The 17081-nt window shown below is 40.1% G+C and overlaps 2 protein-coding genes and 1 long non-coding RNA gene across 3 annotated transcripts in view; 2 read left to right on the top strand and 1 right to left on the bottom strand.

The window, feature by feature from the left end:
- Nucleotides 1-4022, top strand: part of LOC146708712 (uncharacterized) — a 4823-nt gene extending 801 nt beyond the window's left edge. The window contains exons 1-2 of the long non-coding RNA XR_014920337.1: nt 1-109; nt 258-4022. The exon at nt 1-109 is cut by the window's left edge and continues 801 nt beyond it. This is a non-coding gene — a long non-coding RNA (uncharacterized LOC146708712). The remainder of the gene's footprint in view (nt 110-257) is intronic.
- Nucleotides 4023-4350: 328 nt separating this feature from the next.
- On the top strand, nt 4351-8827 carry LOC146708713 (uncharacterized). The gene is made up of 15 exons (XM_085455521.1): nt 4351-4833; nt 5000-5139; nt 5347-5572; nt 5685-5760; nt 5883-6163; nt 6243-6281; nt 6388-6461; nt 6566-6643; nt 6912-7117; nt 7199-7302; nt 7386-7544; nt 7647-7753; nt 7837-7981; nt 8119-8245; nt 8395-8827. Exons 1-15 carry the CDS (start codon nt 4786-4788, stop codon nt 8730-8732), a joined length of 2148 nt encoding a protein of 715 aa, XP_085311647.1. The 5' UTR covers nt 4351-4785; the 3' UTR covers nt 8733-8827.
- A 129-nt stretch (nt 8828-8956) lies between these two features.
- LOC146708714 (uncharacterized) lies at nt 8957-12222 on the bottom strand. The gene is made up of 7 exons (XM_085455522.1): nt 11943-12222; nt 11084-11760; nt 10548-10593; nt 10099-10190; nt 9899-10009; nt 9508-9781; nt 8957-9182 (listed from the first exon to the last, which is right to left on the bottom strand). Exons 1-7 carry the CDS (start codon nt 11955-11957, stop codon nt 8976-8978), a joined length of 1422 nt encoding a protein of 473 aa, XP_085311648.1. The 5' UTR covers nt 11958-12222; the 3' UTR covers nt 8957-8975.
- Between the last annotated feature and the right edge of the window lie 4859 nt (nt 12223-17081).

Here is a 17081-nt window from a genome sequence, read left to right on the forward strand (position 1 = left end):
AGCCATGTAATGTCCATGTGTGCATGCTGACTGTGCTGCTCTGACCCCCCTCCTCCTTTCAGGGTGGAGCCTGCTGGAGTCCGATGGTTGAGACCAGGTCTGAGGAAGTGTAAGTGTGTTTTTAATGGGATTCATGAAAACAAAGCAGCACACATTCAACCATCTTCATCATGTCAGGAGTCATCATCAAAGTGTCAATCAATGAACAGATGATGGATCAATAACTGCAGCTGGATTGTGTTTGTTCTCTCCATCAGATTCCTGTCAACTCACAATCGACACAAACACAGTGCACACAAACCTCCAACTGTCTGACAACAACAGGAAGGTGAAACGTGTGGAGGAGGTTCAGTCATATCCTGATCATCCAGACAGATTTGATTATTATCAGCTGCTGTGTAGAAATGGTCTGACTGGTCGCTGTTACTGGGAGGTCGAGTGGAGAGGAAATGTTTTTATATCAGTGAGTTACAGAAGCATCAGAAGGAAAGGACGCAGCTATGACTGTGTGTTTGGATACAATGATCAGTCCTGGAGTCTGATCTGCTCTGATGATGGTCCTCAGTCTGTCTGGCACAATAACAGACTAACATCCATCTCCTCCTCCTCTGTCTCTAACAGAGCAGCAGTGTATGTGGACTGTCCTGCTGGCACTCTGTCCTTCTACAGAGTCTCCTCTGACACTCTGATCCACCTCCACACCTTCAACACCACATTCACTCAAACTCTTTATCCTGGGTTTAGGTTCTGGTCTCCTGGTGCCTCAGTGTCCCTGTGCTGAGTGGAGTGTAAAGAGTGTCTCCTGTTACAGAAACACTCTGACTGTTGAACAGATAGTTCAGTCTGTACATGTCTGTCTCTTTCACTCACAAACACGTTTTCAGATTCATGGATTCAATCAGTTGATGTTTGAAACTCTTCTAAATGATTCCTTGTAAACTTCTTCAGTCACAAACAAACAGGAAGTGATGTCACATGTGTTCCTGTCCACACAGCAGAATGAGTCTATTGCTGACAGTGATGTACAAACAGAGTGAGCATTTCTGAGGCCCAAAATAAACTGAGTAGTTCACTGAATGAACAATGGACTGTGAGCTCAGTTCCTTCATCATTAGTATGGATTATATATGTATATGTATTATATTAGTATCATATATATCAGGTGCTGCTGCTTTCAGTCATTGTGCAAATGTGCTGTTTGTAAGGTTGTAAAGCTGCAGTCAGCTGAGACTGAAGAAGTCACCTGATCAGTGAGCAAACGTTTCTGAAAACGTCCAGATGAACAGAATCAACCTTTTGGGATCAGCCAGCAATGCAGCATCATTGTTGTTCAGCTTCAGAGGTTTGCAGGAATGAACTGATGACCAGAAACAGCTGCAAAGTCCAAGAAAATACCAGCTGGAGTTCAGCTGCATTTGAAGAAGTCAAAGAAAAGTAAGGATGGCAAAGGGCGACGTTTTCTTCCAAAGAGCTGCAAACATGGTCGACGCCTCATTAGAAGAATCATCTGGACATTTGTGAGGAACTCTAACCAAGAAAGCAACGTCACACAGATCCAACAGACAGTTTCCATGACTGCAAGTGTTGAGTGGAAAAATGCTACATTGCATTATTGCATCCTCTCACCACAGGAGGCGCTGTTGGCACCACTGATTGCTGATCAGCTGTTCTCTGATGATCTGATTGATACTGTGAATAACGGGACTCACTGAACTCTGTGACACAGTGAAGATTACAGAGTTTAACTTCAACATCTGACTGACGTCACACCGACAGAAGGATGAACCAGTGAGGCACAGAACACAGTTACTGGAGATACTGGATCAGCTCCATGTGAACCTCTGATGGAGAAGCTGCTGAGCCAGAGAAACATCAGGACATGACAGCAGCTGCACTTATCTAACAACATGTAGCAGAGCTGATCTATGTTAGAGGATCTATCACAGCAGCTGAAGCCAAAGTCCAACACTGGATACCAGCTGAGCCTGTGCTGAGTGTAGTGTTACAGGAAAAGGGCAGAAACACTGGTAGCTCCCAGTGATGCTGACTGGGGCACAGAGCTGAATGATGCAGCATCAGGACACTGTTTCAGTCTGACTGACAGAGAAACCTGTAGCTGTATCTACATGTGAGGCAGAGGCCACACAAGCAGCTTTCTATGTTTCACAGTGACTGAGATCTTCAGTGGGGGTGGACATGCTCCTGTACAGACCTCTGAGGAGAACCAAGGTGCAGTCAAAGAGTCCAGTCTGTCCTCACAGATGTGAACATGTGCTTTCATCAGGTCTGCTGTCAGCTAGCAGGCTCACATCAGAATCACTGTTCCTGAAAAACACAGTCTGTGTGACATCATCAGTCAGCTGATGGTCCCAGATCTGAATGGTTTCTGTCTCTACTGAGGAAGTCAGAGAATATCACTGAGGTGTGGATCAGGTCTGAGTGAGCTGTGGAGGGACAGCTTTAAACAGTCCACAGGTCTCACGTCCTGCTCAGTCTGGTAGCAGATACCTCGTATTGTTCCAGATGTGCTGACATCAGCAGCAGCACAGCTGTGTGATACCATGAATCTCAGTTATTGATCCAACACACAGTAAATACAAAGATCAGGATTTCTGAGAGTAATCATTATGAGTCTGAACACATGATCACTGAATGTTAGTCTCCACAATAATAAGCTAACACAAGCAAACACAGCTTTCAGCTCTTATTTTGAAACTGGCTTATTTAGAGAGCTGTGATGTGAGCGTGCCTGGCTCTGAGGCACTTGGGTCAGCCTCTGTTGTTTAGAAGTGTTACAGACTGTGAATGACACAGACCTGTCAGTTTCCATGTTTGTCTGTAACACAGCTCAGGGCTCCATGCTGAACGCATCCATCCAGTGTTATTGATCCAGGACTGATACCAGCATTGGGATCAATACTACAACACACAATCACATGTGTCCACGTGATGTGTTTGACCAGCTTTATTCATTAATGATCAATCAGCTTATTTACTGCATCTGAGTCCAGCTTCATTTAAATGATCCAACCATGAAAATGACATCAGTCCTACAGAAGCACTTCATGCTAACAGGAAGTCATTGATTAAGGTGGAATAACACAGAGACACAACCACTCACAGCTAACCTGACCCCACTAACTGCATGTGTTTGGACTGTGGGAGGAAGCCGGAGTACCGGAGAGGACGCACACAAACACGGGAGAACATGAAGCACTGAAACAAAGATGGTGGATTTGACCTCAGGACCAGGCGGGGTTACGGGGGTCATGACCCCCCAATAATAGATCCAGCTACACTGAAACTGTCAATTTCATTTACTTTTCCTGTTTTAAAGCTATCAGGCTGCTTTGTGGCTCACTCAATACTAAACTAAGATACTTTCAGTGTGAATCATTTGCAGGAACACAGGCAGGATTTAAAGTGCAGAACTTTACAGTCTCTGTCTCAAAGTTGGTCTGAACATGCTAACAGCTCTTTGTTTTTTTCAGTTTTCACTGGTTTGATGTAATGAAAGAAATTTTAAAGAAGCAGACGATTGTTGTTATTTTAGTTCTATAGTTTCATAAATCGTGGTGTGGATCTAAGTCAACATTCAGAATAAATAAGATAATACAGCACTTTGATGGTTGCCTTTGTATTTTCCCAGCAGTGCTCAGGTTGGTTCTCGGCTACATTTACATACAGATGTTAATGTGTTCAGCAGCTGGACTCATCTGAGGAAGGAACATTGGAAAGGTGCTCAGTGCACAACTGCATCACTAATTTTATGTAAGACCCTGTGTTTTATTGTATTTATATATTTGTAACATTTGACTCAAACACTTTTGGGAAGGATGAAAATGTTTTCAGGAGGAAGTTTTTCCTTCTGTCCGACTGCAGTACACACAACACTGCGTCTCCCCCCATTATCACACTTCCTCAGGCTGCTGATGAGCGCCCCCTGGTGTCAGTGTTGATGACGTCATGCACAGTGAAACATAAACAGTGTCTGTTAATAAAAAATCATGTGTCCATTCTCATGTTTGCATCATGTTTCTGTAAAATCATCAGCTGTTTCTGAACCTTCTTCATTGTTTGACTCATTCCAACAGCTGTGAGCTGTGATGGAGTCAGAGCAGCTTCATCACTGATGTTCAGGTGAAGCTGAACTTAATAAACTGTAGAAATGATCAGGATTCAGGCTGGATGTGTAAAACACTTCTGTGTGAGGTCGCAGTGCTTCATATGTGTGTGTGGGCTGAAGCACACACGTGTGAGTCCTCAGAGGTTTCACACACATCACTGCACACACTTATAATCCTATGGCGTTATTTTTGTGCCACTATTCTGAGCGGACGTAAAAAAAAATTGAGCGCACGTAAAAAAAAATTGCAGGTGCAAGTGTTGCATTTTGAGGAGAAATTTATTTTGAGCTTACAAAAGCTGAATTTGAGTGAACAAAATTCATTGCTGCGTGCAAAAAACGTATTTCAGTGTTTGCGCTTATCCATATACACACACAATAGCACCCCCTCTCGCTCAGTTTTTTCATTTGCGCTTGCTCGCAATGTGTTGCTTGCGCTCACAACATTCTCTGCTTCGTACGCTCAACTCTCTGTACACCGTTATAAGTGTGCCACAAAACCAACCAATCACAGACTTGGTTTCAAAAATTCTGATTGGCTCTTACGGTCTCCAATCAGCTCGCTAGCTACTGCTGTCCGGACACCGGAAACACTGTCCACTCAGCCTCGCTTCTTGCAGATAGAGGGATTTTTGATTTACTCTGCAGCTAAAGAAGAGATGGCAGAATCAAACAATGGCTCCAATAATACTACACCACAGTATCAGGTGAGTTTAATTTTTTTTGTGTGAATTTAGTAATTTGCTGTCCTTTCTGTTTAATATGCTGTGAAATTGTAGTTACAGATGCAGCTGTAGAGTTTAAGCTAGCCTTATGGGTAATTACCAGCGTAGTTGTCTTACTGAGGCAGTGTATCCTAATCATGTTTTTTAGGGTAATGGTGCAGTTGAGTCAGCAGTAAGAAATCTGGTGTCTTTGCTGCTTAACAACATATCCACAAATCCTTCAGGGAGGCCAACAGAGAGTGGGCAGCCGGAGCCTAGAAATCTGACTATCCAGCAAGAGATGACAAGGTTTTTGCTTTTTTTGTGTGTTTTTTTTATTTTAACTTTTTGCAATCTTTTCTGTTAAAGTTATTTGGTTTGTGGATTTATCAACATTGATTTTTAAATTAAAATGTGCTATTAAGGACTGATGTCATATTTAATAACTTTATTAAACAATAACCCTTATGTTATGCAACACTGCATTTTTTAAACTCATGCATTTTCATCCCACAGATCATTTCCAGGATATTTCAAATCACACTTGAGCCGTGGTAAAAAGAGATGTTTAACATCTACTAAGCAGCTTGTTAAGGCAGGCAGTAAGACCACAGGCCTCAGTTTTTATTTGCTGTCAAAAAACACATCCTACACACCTTTGCCAGCTGAGGAGCTTGAACTCCTACAAGCTGGCATGGGGAGACAAACAGTGTCTCTTCCAGAAGATGGTGACCATGCAGAGGTAAGTTTGTGTAGTCAGTATTAAAATCAGTCATTGGCAGACGCATTTAGCCTGAATCATATGCCACAGTCCATTTAGTGTTCCATTCTGCTTAACGGTGTTTTTAACTAAGATTTCTAGACTTCTGGAAGAAACCTTTCCAAAAATGGAATATCTTTGTGGAGGATGGCTCTTACATAAGGCAACAGGTTTGTTGTTAATTCAGTTTTTATGTATTTTTTTGGCATTCTTGCGTGCTCATACTGCATTATGATTATGTAGTTGATACTTTTGCTGCTTGATTGTTTATGCTATTTTTCTGTCAATAAAGGTGGCAGTGGTCGACGAAAGCTCACTGTAATTCCACCTGAAACAGAAGGATATTCTGTCAAAACACTGAAAGCTGTGTCAGGAGGTGGCAAATCCACTTTTTACATAGTACCTCTTCAGGAAACATTAGACACATCTCCTCTACCTCCCGACTCACAGCACTTTTCAAAGATGCCAAAGAAGATATGTTACCAGTGTAATGAAGTTATGCCTCTGCAGATGCTTGCAGTACACATCAATATGTGCAAAGGAAAATTCTCTCCTGATGAGACTGATGATGAGGTGAGACAATTTTGATGAAATCAAAATGAGCAATTTTGATTAAATAATATAGTATCACAATTACTGTTTTTTGATTCAGCAGGAATCGGAGTTATGCATTGTGAAAAGCAAATGCAAGGTAAACCTAGCACATTACTAAAAACCATAGTAACTACAATGAATTTTGTATCGGTAATGATCTTTTTCCCACTATGCCTAACATGTACCCATTTTTGGAATTGTAGGTTATTTGTCCAATATGCACTAAGGATTTTCCTGAAGATGAGATCACAGTCCATGCGAGTCTGTGTGGGGATAGGTAATCTTTTTTCAGCCGTTTATGAAAAAATGTTAATCAGTAACAGTCCACGCAAACATATGTATTTTTATTTTTTTTTTTTTTAAACTTTGTTTTGTCATCAGCTTTCAATGCATGGTGCCTGAAGAAAATGACCAAACTACAGGGACACCAGCTCAAACTTCAGTATGCACAACAGACAGGTACTTTTTGCTCTATTATAATCCATATACACACTATTATGCAGAACCATTTGTTAAAATTATGTGTAAGATCTTTTACACAATACCTGGGGTTTAATTTCATATAAAACATTTTATGATCACACTACTTTAAATTATTGTTAAAGGTTGTTGCACAGAACATGCTGCAATAATTTCTAATCACGTTTAATGTGGTAGCCTCTTTTAATCTAAAGATGATTATTTTTCTTTGAGAGCTTAGGATGTTTTCTACCCTGTTTTTGTTAAGCGTGGAAGATGTATTGCGTTGCCTTGAACAACAAGTCGACACCACAACAGAATTTAAGTTGTGTGTGGACAGAGAAGACCTTCCAGACAGAGGCATTCTCCAGTGGCAGAGAAAAAAAGCTGCATCTCCCACCAGTGTTCTTAGGGTGGTTTTCATTGGAGAGGCAGGCGTGGATACAGGAGCACTTAGGAAAGAGTTTTTGAGTGGTGAGTTGCCTATTACCTGTTTTGTCCTAGTGTCAATAAATAATGGATAACTTAAAAATGCGGATATTTTTTGTATGAAAGACATGATTTCAGGTATTGAAAGCAGATTCTTTGAAGGACTTGAGAACAAGGGCAAAAACCCCAAGTATTCTCTGACCGATCTTGATAATGAAAACTTCAGGTTGGTTACATACGAGCTTTGTGTATTACATTTAATACGCATCCGATATTTTTGTAAATGTTACCTGAAAATGAATTATAATCATTTGTTGGTGAAATAATTGCAGTCAGCCTCGCCCAAGGAGGCCCATCTCCTGCCTTTTTCAAAGAATGGTGCTACAATTTCCTCTGCTCAGGAGAGGTTGATTTCAGCTGTCTGTCTAAGGAGGATGTTGCAGATGTGGAATCTTCCCTGCTCATCCGCAAAGTGAGCACCTGGTTTAGCTCTGGCACATGATATATTATGAGTATGGTGTTTTTAAACACTTTTAACCTTCTGTATTTCCTCTTTCACATTATACATTTCCAGGTTGAAGATGCAGCAGACATACAGTCTCTGATGATGTGGGCTGATGAAATTGTCAGCTGTGGATACACAAACCAGATAAAGATGGATAGTAAGGAAAGCATGATCCGGTAAGGGAGAAAAAATCAGAGAGATCATTAACCCCCCCCCCCCAACTAGTTTTTCTTTTTGTTTTTTTATTTTTATTTTTAAGTGCTATTGTCTTACACTCTACAACAAGACTGATTCCAATGCTACAGCAGCTCCGAAAGGGCATGGAACTGTATGGTCTTGTGAAGCTGATGGCTGTAAATCCTGAAGCTTGCCACAGTTTGTTTGTTCCTGGGAAAATCCTCAAAGTAAGTATTAACATAGCAGCTTCAGTCTGATCCAAACACAGTCCACTTATCTGTACTGTAGTTATCCTGTATTTATTTATTAGTTTTGAATGAACAATATATCTATAATATAATCTACTTTATTTCCTTATTTACAGCCAGACGCTGATTTCATTATGATGAGCTGCCAACCACATTTCAGTGAAAAAGGGACATCTAGGGAGAGAACTGAGAGGAAGATCATAAATTTTTTGCAAGATTTCTTGCAGGAGATTGAAGTATCAGGTACTATATAGTATTAGCTGTATATACCTATAGTATTGTATATATACTGTATGCATCTGTTAAATATTTTTGCTTTAACATGCAGGGCACTAGAAAGTATTCTTAGTTGTTAATTTAAAACATTGTAATCCAGATTGCTTTTTATTTAGAAAAGACTTCAGAAACATTTTCAAACATCACAGATGGAAACACAGGCGGTGCAGGTGGTGAAAAATCAGAGTCTCTTGCTGTCCACCATGTGCTCCAGTGGATGACCGGCCAGTCCCATGTTCCCATCTTTCCTGATGAAAAGAGACATTTCAAAATAACATGCAAGTTTGACCATGAATGTAAGGAGCGGCTGGGAGATCACTCCATTTGTTACCCAGTTGTGAGTGCATGCACTTGTACTGTGACTTTTCCAGTGCAGCATCTGGACACTTACACAGTGTTTAAAACCATAATGAGTGCAGCAGTTAAATATGGTGGTGGATTCCACAGAGTTTAACACATTGTTGTCTTGTAATTTGGAAACTAAATGAGTAAAAATGTTTGTAAACATTAGCTGTTAAGATGTTCGTAGCCGTTTCATGAAAATGACAAGACTTCAAAACTTTGTGTAGGGTCCTACGTTGATAGATAATAAGCAAGTGCTTTGTTTGCTTGTCTACTTGTAATCTGAATGTTTTAGCAAAGAAATCCAGTATTTGAGAACTTAAAAGAACATTGACTTTCACGTCCATGTTAAGTGTCACTGTTGGTTTGACACCTGTAGCAAGAATTGTATGTACAGGTCACGACCGTGTGACTCAGAATGTTCCAAGGGATTAATAGTTCTCTGAAGCCCCTCCAGGGTTTCCTCATCCAGTGGGCATTCAACTTCAGGAACCACAACTGTGCTGTTAGATTCTTCTTGCAGTACAGCACTCTCCCACTCAATGCCTGGATCCCGAAGCTCCTTCAAATCCACAAACATATATAATGGTCATTATTCCAGAATAGGTACTTTTGGGAGGAATGTTATTTTGTGTAAGCGTTTTTTCCATTAAAATACAACAATTTAAAAAGAATGCCTTTGTTTTCATGTTCTTCTTACTGTAATTTAGATTAGTGGTAATTGATAAGCAAGAATGTATAAAATCACCAGAAGCATCTCCCAGATGTGCTGCAAGTGTTTTCATTTGTTAATTTCAGAAGAGCAGAGTTAACTGCTAACTAAAATTTTGAAATTCAACATTTAAATAAATAAAAAATAAAAAAAAAATCAGATTATGAGCTGGTACCTCAAGTCTCTCGCCCTCGTCCAGCTCTTGTAGATGTCCCATACACCAGAGCTGTTCAGGAGTGAGACCACCTTCTGTCCTGAGGGGATGATTATTCCATCCTCCAACAAAGGTGACAAGATCTGCTCGGAGTCGAGGGACAAAGATGCAGTGGACACCAAAAAGATGAATGACATCTGAAATGTCAAGCAGGCCATCCTCCTCGAGTGAGTGAAGAATATCATGGTACTTGCTAGTGACTGCAATCCAGACATCACGCCAAAGTCGTTCTACTCTGTAAATACATTTGAATTTGGATTTCAGGTATTTCATGCTTCAAATCAATATCAGAACTGCTACAACAATCTACCCATGCAGTCAATAATAATATAAAAAACATCAAAAGACTAACCTCTGATTGTGGACACTCTTTCCAGATATGAAACTCGCTCTCCCTGTTCCTCTTGTGGCAAACATGAAATGTGCAATGTCCAGGTTTTCTACTCCTTGATCTGCCCTAACCCTATGATAAAAATACATTTTTAAGGAATTTTTAAAGTTTTCTTTAATGATACTTGTTGCTAGCATATAAATTAAATCAGGGCATAAAACCTTGATGGCAAGCCGTGAAGCTGGGCTGATCTCAGGAAAAATGAGAATGCAGTTTTTGCCCTGTTGTTAGTTGCTGCATCCAAGTACAGGACCTGCAGTAAAAACAAATGGAAAATTAAAGATCTGGTTTCAGATCATGTATAGTTTTTCAGTTAATAATGCAGTTTCATAATAAGTGTTCAAGGAATATTGTACGGTTCTATGTTCATAACCATAATTCAAAGCTTGAGTAGTCTATACATCAATATTGGTAGTACTTATCAAAAAATGAAAATGGCCTTTTAGTTTAACCTTTTTTGGTAAAGAACTGATTAGAAATTTAAAAAAATAATAATTGCAAATCGTCCACTATGTTGGCTTGCTGAATAATTGATGTTCATAAAAAAACAACCTAATAAAGCTCTCATTTCAAAACTACCAAATATTCTACATAACAGTTACACTTTTACCTTCCTTGAGTAGCCATCCACTCCACCAAAGATCACAACATTGTACCTGTTTCAGAGGGAAAACAATCTCACTAAGGCTTGATTTGCAGAACATGTAAGACATTGAAAATAAATTTTTCAGTATGCACACTTGTCACTGACTTAAACTGGACACTTGTCAGGTGTGCTGAAAATAATACCAACATTTTTATATGTTTATAAGTTCAATGAGACTAAATATTTTAGTTCTCTTGTCATGATTTTTTTTAAGTTTTCTGGAGCACTTAACATATTATGTGTTGATAGGCTTGTTATCATGGAAAATATCGATATACAAAGTGTAAATAACTGCTCAAGAAAATTTACAATTAACAATATTGCTGGTTTTGTTACACATCCTGTATTCCTTTTACTTAATATTACTCTATCAAGTGCTTTTTAAAATATTATAAATACACTGAAAGACCTATCAGATAAGGTTGATTAAAGCAGATTTAAAGTATAACGTGCATCTTTCTGCCCAACTTGTGTTAGAGCTATATAAGTGGGTATTTTACCTTATTAGCTTGTGATTTGTGTCTATGTGGACCAGGGAGAGAGGGCCTCGCACCGAGTAGCTTCTTCGCACAACACAGCCTAGTTCTGTGATCCGTTTGAAGATCCCTACAGCATCAACTCGATGCATGGAGGCCATCATTCTCCACCACTGAACACGGAGACCCATAGAAACCAAATGTCCTTGAACCATTCGATAGCCAGCATTTGGCATCTGATTTTTGATAGCCGATATGATGTTGTCCAGCTCTTGGTCATTCATTGTGCTGTATGTTCCTCTCACAGACAAGTCAAATTCTTGCATCCTCCTGTAGATTGTTCTTCTTGAAACACCAAGACATTTAGCAATGCAGCTGACTGGCAGCTGAATGTCCAACAAATTCTTGAGTCTTTCTCTCTCTAGTACGATTTTGGGGTGGCCAGGTCCCAGACCAACTTCTGTTTCCAGTTCAATAATGGCCACAGAGCTGATGTTAATTTCACACTGAACCAGATGATGAACGTTTTGTAGAGCCTCTGTAATCTCTGACAGACCGCCTATTTGCTGAGAGAAAGATTCAAACAGAACAAGCTCATGACGAGTCAAGAACTCCAAATAATCCAGATTTAGTGGTTGTTGGTTTAAAGCAGCTTCCAGTTTAGAGAGGAGTCTATGCATCATTTGCTGTCTCAGTATGTCCTGTTAAAAGCAGCAAGGAACATGGACAAGTACAATGAAATGATGTATCTCAGACAAAAATAAACAACCCATAAAACAAACTACATGAGGTACATCATTTTTCAAGTTTGCATAGTTTGCAAATTAGCTAACGTCAGTTATCAAGCGAAAAATAATTAACAAAATGATTTTATATTACTTACATGTGGCCGGGACATGCTCTTTTCGTGCTGCTATTCAGTATTCGACGACATAAAAGAGAGCTACTCAAGTATAATTTGGAAAAATTAGTCAGTTGGCATGGTTGTATGATGCAACTACATTCTACTACACCAACAATAGTCTTAAAAAATAATATATTTTAAAATAAAATGATTAAAGATATTATCCGCAAATTGGGGGTTAAGAGATTTTAGCTGGATTTAGCTACATTTCGGACAGTGTTTCCGGACAGCAGTAGCTAGCGAGCTGATTGGAGACCGTAAGAGCCAATCAGAATTTTTGAAACCAAGTCTGTGATTGGTTGGTTTTGTGGCACACTTATAACGGTGTACAGAGAGTTGAGCGTACGAAGCAGAGAATGTTGTGAGCGCAAGCAACACATTGCGAGCAAGCGCAAATGAAAAAACTGAGCGAGAGGGGGTGCTATTGTGTGTGTATATGGATAAGCGCAAACACTGAAATACTTTTTTTGCACGCAGCAATGAATTTTGTTCACTCAAATTCAGCTTTTGTAAGCTCAAAATAAATTTCTCCTCAAAATGCAACACTTGCACCTGCAATTTTTTTTTACGTGCGCTCAGAATAGTGGCACAAAAATAACGCCATAATAATCCTAGTTTAAGCTTGTGGATCATATCGGACACATCAGCAGCTCTTTGGAGACAAAGATTTGAGATTTAAGATGAGTCATAGTCTTTCTATCCATGGTAGCTTCCACTGCTGAGGCTCGGGAAACATGAAGAGGATAATTAAGAGCAAGCATCAGCTCTGTCTCATCTAACTACACAGTATTATGATCATGCACTTATGTCTCAAACTAAGACACAATGAGACACAATGAGTTCTGTGAGTCTTTAGATTATCAGTAAATTCTGGTGACAGTTTGACGCTCAGTGGAGCCATTTTTGGTTTGTGATGAGTGTTTTGTGAGCTTCTGTTTTGTGAATCGCTCTTTGTAATTTAGAAGATGGTGCAGAAATGTGCGCGCCCTTATCTGAGAGGACACGGAGAGAGTGTCGCAGACTCGAGGTGAGGAGATAAACCTCGGAGCTGGACGGCCTGCACGTTACCCATGTGCATCTTTTCAGTGACATCAAGTGAACCCATAATAAGCATTTCTATGTCTTAGACATCATGTCCATTTCTAATGAGAGATTATTTTTAAATGAGGGAAACCTGGTCTAACAACACGCTTCCAACAGAGCTAAAGGTTCACCACAGTGAGACGGTGGGACTCTGATAAGAACTGAAACACTGTGTATGAACAGCTGAGACAAAACTATATATAAACACTCATTTATTCCAGTTTAGTTTACAATGATTTCAAAGTAATGTGGAACGATTCATGTTCATGAGCTGTTACAAACACAACTATTGATTTGTCTATATATGGTCGGACTACAAGGCTCGTGTTGAGGCTCTTGGAATAATGTGTGAATTACAGCAAGAAATGATGGTTTCCCATTTTACCAAAGTGGAATAAAATCACCACAGCAAAGAAATCATGTTATTGTCTGCAGCTAAAATATATGGTGAACATGGTTTTATAATAATGTGCAAACACAACCTCACTCTGCTCTATACGAGGAGCCAACCACAGCTGTCCGGGTCTTCATCCACCACCTCCACCATCTTTGCTCATCATCATTCACTTAATTGCTGATTGGTTTAAATCAAACTCCATTACAGGTTCAACTCCATCATATAACAGCATGTTGACTTTGGATCTGGTGTGCAGTGCCACCTTAAAAGATGAGGAAACTAAGAGATTACAAAAAAAGAAGTGGAGGAGTTAAAGAGCTGCAGCAGATTAACAGTTTCTGACAGTCATGTGTTAGAAATAGGACGATTAGATGAGCTGAGGGATCCATCTACTGCTCAGTGAAGCCTCATCAGAAACAGTCTCAGTGGAAGGATGGCTCTATTGTTAAGGAAGGACACAGGCAGAAAGACTGGCGTCTGTCACACAGGAACTGGACTGAAAATCAGCTGCACATATTCATCAGTACATGCAAACATATTATAGGTGTGGAATTCAGGACAGTACCATCAGAAGTTGATCCACTGTGCAAATGTCTGATTGGCAGTGGCTTCATTTTTCACTATGAACAAACTGCTAATGCAGCATCACAGGACGTCAGCCATGGATTGGCCTCCCCAGACCTCAACATTACTGAAACATCTTAACAGAGGATGGAAACAAAGGGAACCAACATCCAAGAAAAGAGCTGCTGCTGAAAACGTCCTCACAGAAAACACAAACAAGCTTGACTAAGAGACTCCAGGCTGTGCTGAATTATAAAGGTGGACTGACCTCCAGGGTCCTTAGTATCATATAAGCTCAGTTTGTGTCTTATATACTTTCCATTTATATAACAAAATATATAGAAAGGAGGGTGGTTTAAGATGTCTGTAGAGTTTTATTCATTATCTTTAGACAAACAAAGAAAGCACCATCCATTCGTCTCCAGTCTGTATGAAAAACAGGGGAAAGGTCAAATTAAACCTTTGAAATTCCTTTCACAATAAATCCATAAATAAACAAAATAAAACATAGAAAAGTGTTTAAACCCACTTTTCCATAAAGCTGTCAATAGGAAATGTTCCAGTAAACATGTCTGTGTTTCTGCTGTTTTCCTTTCATGCGTCCACAGCTGACAGGTAACCCTATTGGAGTCGCCATAGTGACGGGTGGCGTCTCAGCTTCAGCGTGTTGATGGGCACAGCCACGGTTACCACAGCTGGAGTTGGTGTACGGCGAGCTGTGAGAGGACAGAGATGGAGAACGCACATTTAACTCTTTAACAGGAGATACGTTACGACTAACAGACGACTGCTGTCTACATGATGTCTTTGCAGCCCTTATGCTACATGTTACACAACTTTTCTTCATGCCAACAAGACTGAGGTGCCACATAGTCGACACATACGGCTGATTATGATGCATGTTTTACTATTGCTATGTTCACATCATCTGCTTGGCTTTATTACTGAGAGCCCGGAGATCCTCTGACGTGTGCATGGCTGATGTGAAGTATGATTAGTCCTACATGACATCAACAGCAGAGGCAATGAAAGCTTTGTTGTTAACAGGTTGTAGGTAAAGTCAAATGTCTACTTCTACACTTGTGTTGGGTAAAGTTCTTCTCACTGCAGCAGATTTATATCTGTGCTTTCACAGGGCGTGATGTGGAGCTCAGCGCTGAGGTGCAGGTCTCCTTGGAGACGGCATCCTGGCTGAAATATTATCATGCTTCCAAAACATTTCAGCTTTTATTTTGAAAGAAACAAGACTTGAAAACGAGTCCCCTTCTTCCTCTTTGTCTTTGTTCTTCAGAGGAGTGTCACCTGGACAAACTCAGGGCTGTTCTAGAGCCTTTGTTATTATTTGACTCCATAGAAATAAAACTGAATGGAATCAAACAAAAACTCCCAAACAGCTAAAACACTTTGCTTTATTCTCTTTTTTAACAAATACGTTGAAGTCCATCCACAACAACACAGCTGAGATCTCCTTTGTAATCAAGTGTTTACATCCTTTGTACAGATCTGCATACAAAACAATCATTTACGTCCCACAGAAGTCTAGTTACACGTAACTCTACAAGAACTGGTGAATGACAGAAACATGAGACACATGATCACAGGTGATAACAAAAAGAGAAAGAATTCATGTGTTAGTGATGTTTTTCAGCCCTGATGGCTCATGTTGGAGAAACAAGCTGAGGTACGTGGAAAGTTCACACACACAAGTGGGCGTGAGCGCACACACAGAGAGAAACACAACTGAAGCATCTGTTTGCTGTTTCTGCTTTCATCATCTCTGCTGCTGTGTCAGGCTGGGGTCTCTCAGTGACGTGGTTGAGGTGAAGTATGACGAGTATCCCTGATTCAGTCCATCGAGACAAAGGGCAAAGAAAGCTGTTGTTAACAAACTCTATGGTGATGTGGCATTTAGCTCTGACTCTACGCTCTGCTGAATCCTTTGAACCTGCTGATCAGTAAAGCTCTACGTGCTGCAGCAGATTGACCTCATCTGTGTTCACAGGTGTGGACCTCAGCGCTGAGGTGCAGGAGACTTTCATTCAGTTCTCCCTGCAAACAGCATCCAGCCTGGAAATACTGTCATCTTTCCCAGAAACGGTGCTCTTATCTCAGAGAAGAAGTCTGATGTAAATAACTGCAATCAACAGTGATGTTCTGCACAGATCACTTTTCCATTTTGCTCTCTAGATGAGTCCCAGCTGCCTGACCTTGTGTCCAGGTGATCGTCTCACTGAGGAGCTTTTGTTCTGAAAATCTCACGTCCATCACCTGTTTCCTTTTTACTATCTCTGCTCTTTCTTTATTCACAATGCTCATAATATCACACAATTATATTCATCACCTGCATGTTTTTATCCAGCTGCTGTTAGAACCAAACAAATAAAAAGGATGAAAAGCCTGAAATCCTTTGATTTATTACATTTGAAACAAATATGAGAGCATCCCTAACAGCACAGCTGAGACCTTTGTTTTAATCAAGCCTTTGTATCGACACACTTGTAAAGATTCATATACAAAACATAATAGAATAAATCAATATAAAATACACATAATGACAAAAATGCAGCCATGTTGTGAGTTTGCATGTAAAACATGCATGTTTCCCTTTGTACAGGCAGATTTACAGCAGACAAAGCAACACGCTGATCGACTTTGACCGCTGCAAAAACAAAATACCCACTAAGTCTGAAGTCGATCAGAGGAACTGTTGACAGACTGACAGACAAACAGATGCTTGATTCATTAGTGCGATTAAATGTTCTTCTTTAGCAGCATCACTTCATGTGTTTGTGTTCCAGGAATAAAGGTCTGTTTAAACTGGACGTCTCCTCAGCATCACTCGTGCTGTCGTGGTTTCAAAGCTGTGCAGAAAGAATCTGAGGGATGATACAGAGGTGACCAAAGTTACAAACATCCAGCTGTGCTGCAAATGTTTGCAGAGCTCCAAACTCTTTGGCTTTCTGCAGAGCAAGTATGGAAGAAGCACCTGAGCTAACTTCAGTTTAGACGATATGAGGAAAAATGCTGCTTCCCAAAGTTTCCTACAAGTATCCAGTTTATATTTAGAGAAGCGA

The sequence above is a fragment of the Copadichromis virginalis genome, linkage group LG5 (assembly GCF_057382275.1).
Source record: "Copadichromis virginalis isolate Kocher_CV1m ecotype Utaka linkage group LG5, C_Virginalis_male_GT1.1, whole genome shotgun sequence".
NCBI lineage: Eukaryota > Metazoa > Chordata > Actinopteri > Cichliformes > Cichlidae > Copadichromis > Copadichromis virginalis.

Bases quoted from the DNA above. Each gene is read 5' to 3' on its own strand.
- LOC146708713 (XM_085455521.1), top strand. From the start codon at position 4,786: ATGGCAGAATCAAACAATGGCTCCAATAATACTACACCACAGTATCAG. The intron at 5,140-5,346 runs GTTTTTGCTTTT...TTCATCCCACAG, and splicing joins ATCCAGCAAGAGATGACAAG to ATCATTTCCAGGATATTTCA. The intron at 6,644-6,911 runs GTACTTTTTGCT...GTTTTTGTTAAG, and splicing joins TCAGTATGCACAACAGACAG to CGTGGAAGATGTATTGCGTT.
- LOC146708714 (XM_085455522.1), bottom strand. The intron at 9,782-9,898 runs GTTAGTCTTTTG...ATGTATTTACAG, and splicing joins AAGAGTGTCCACAATCAGAG to AGTAGAACGACTTTGGCGTG. The intron at 9,183-9,507 runs GTACCAGCTCAT...GTGGATTTGAAG, and splicing joins ACGAGGGCGAGAGACTTGAG to GAGCTTCGGGATCCAGGCAT.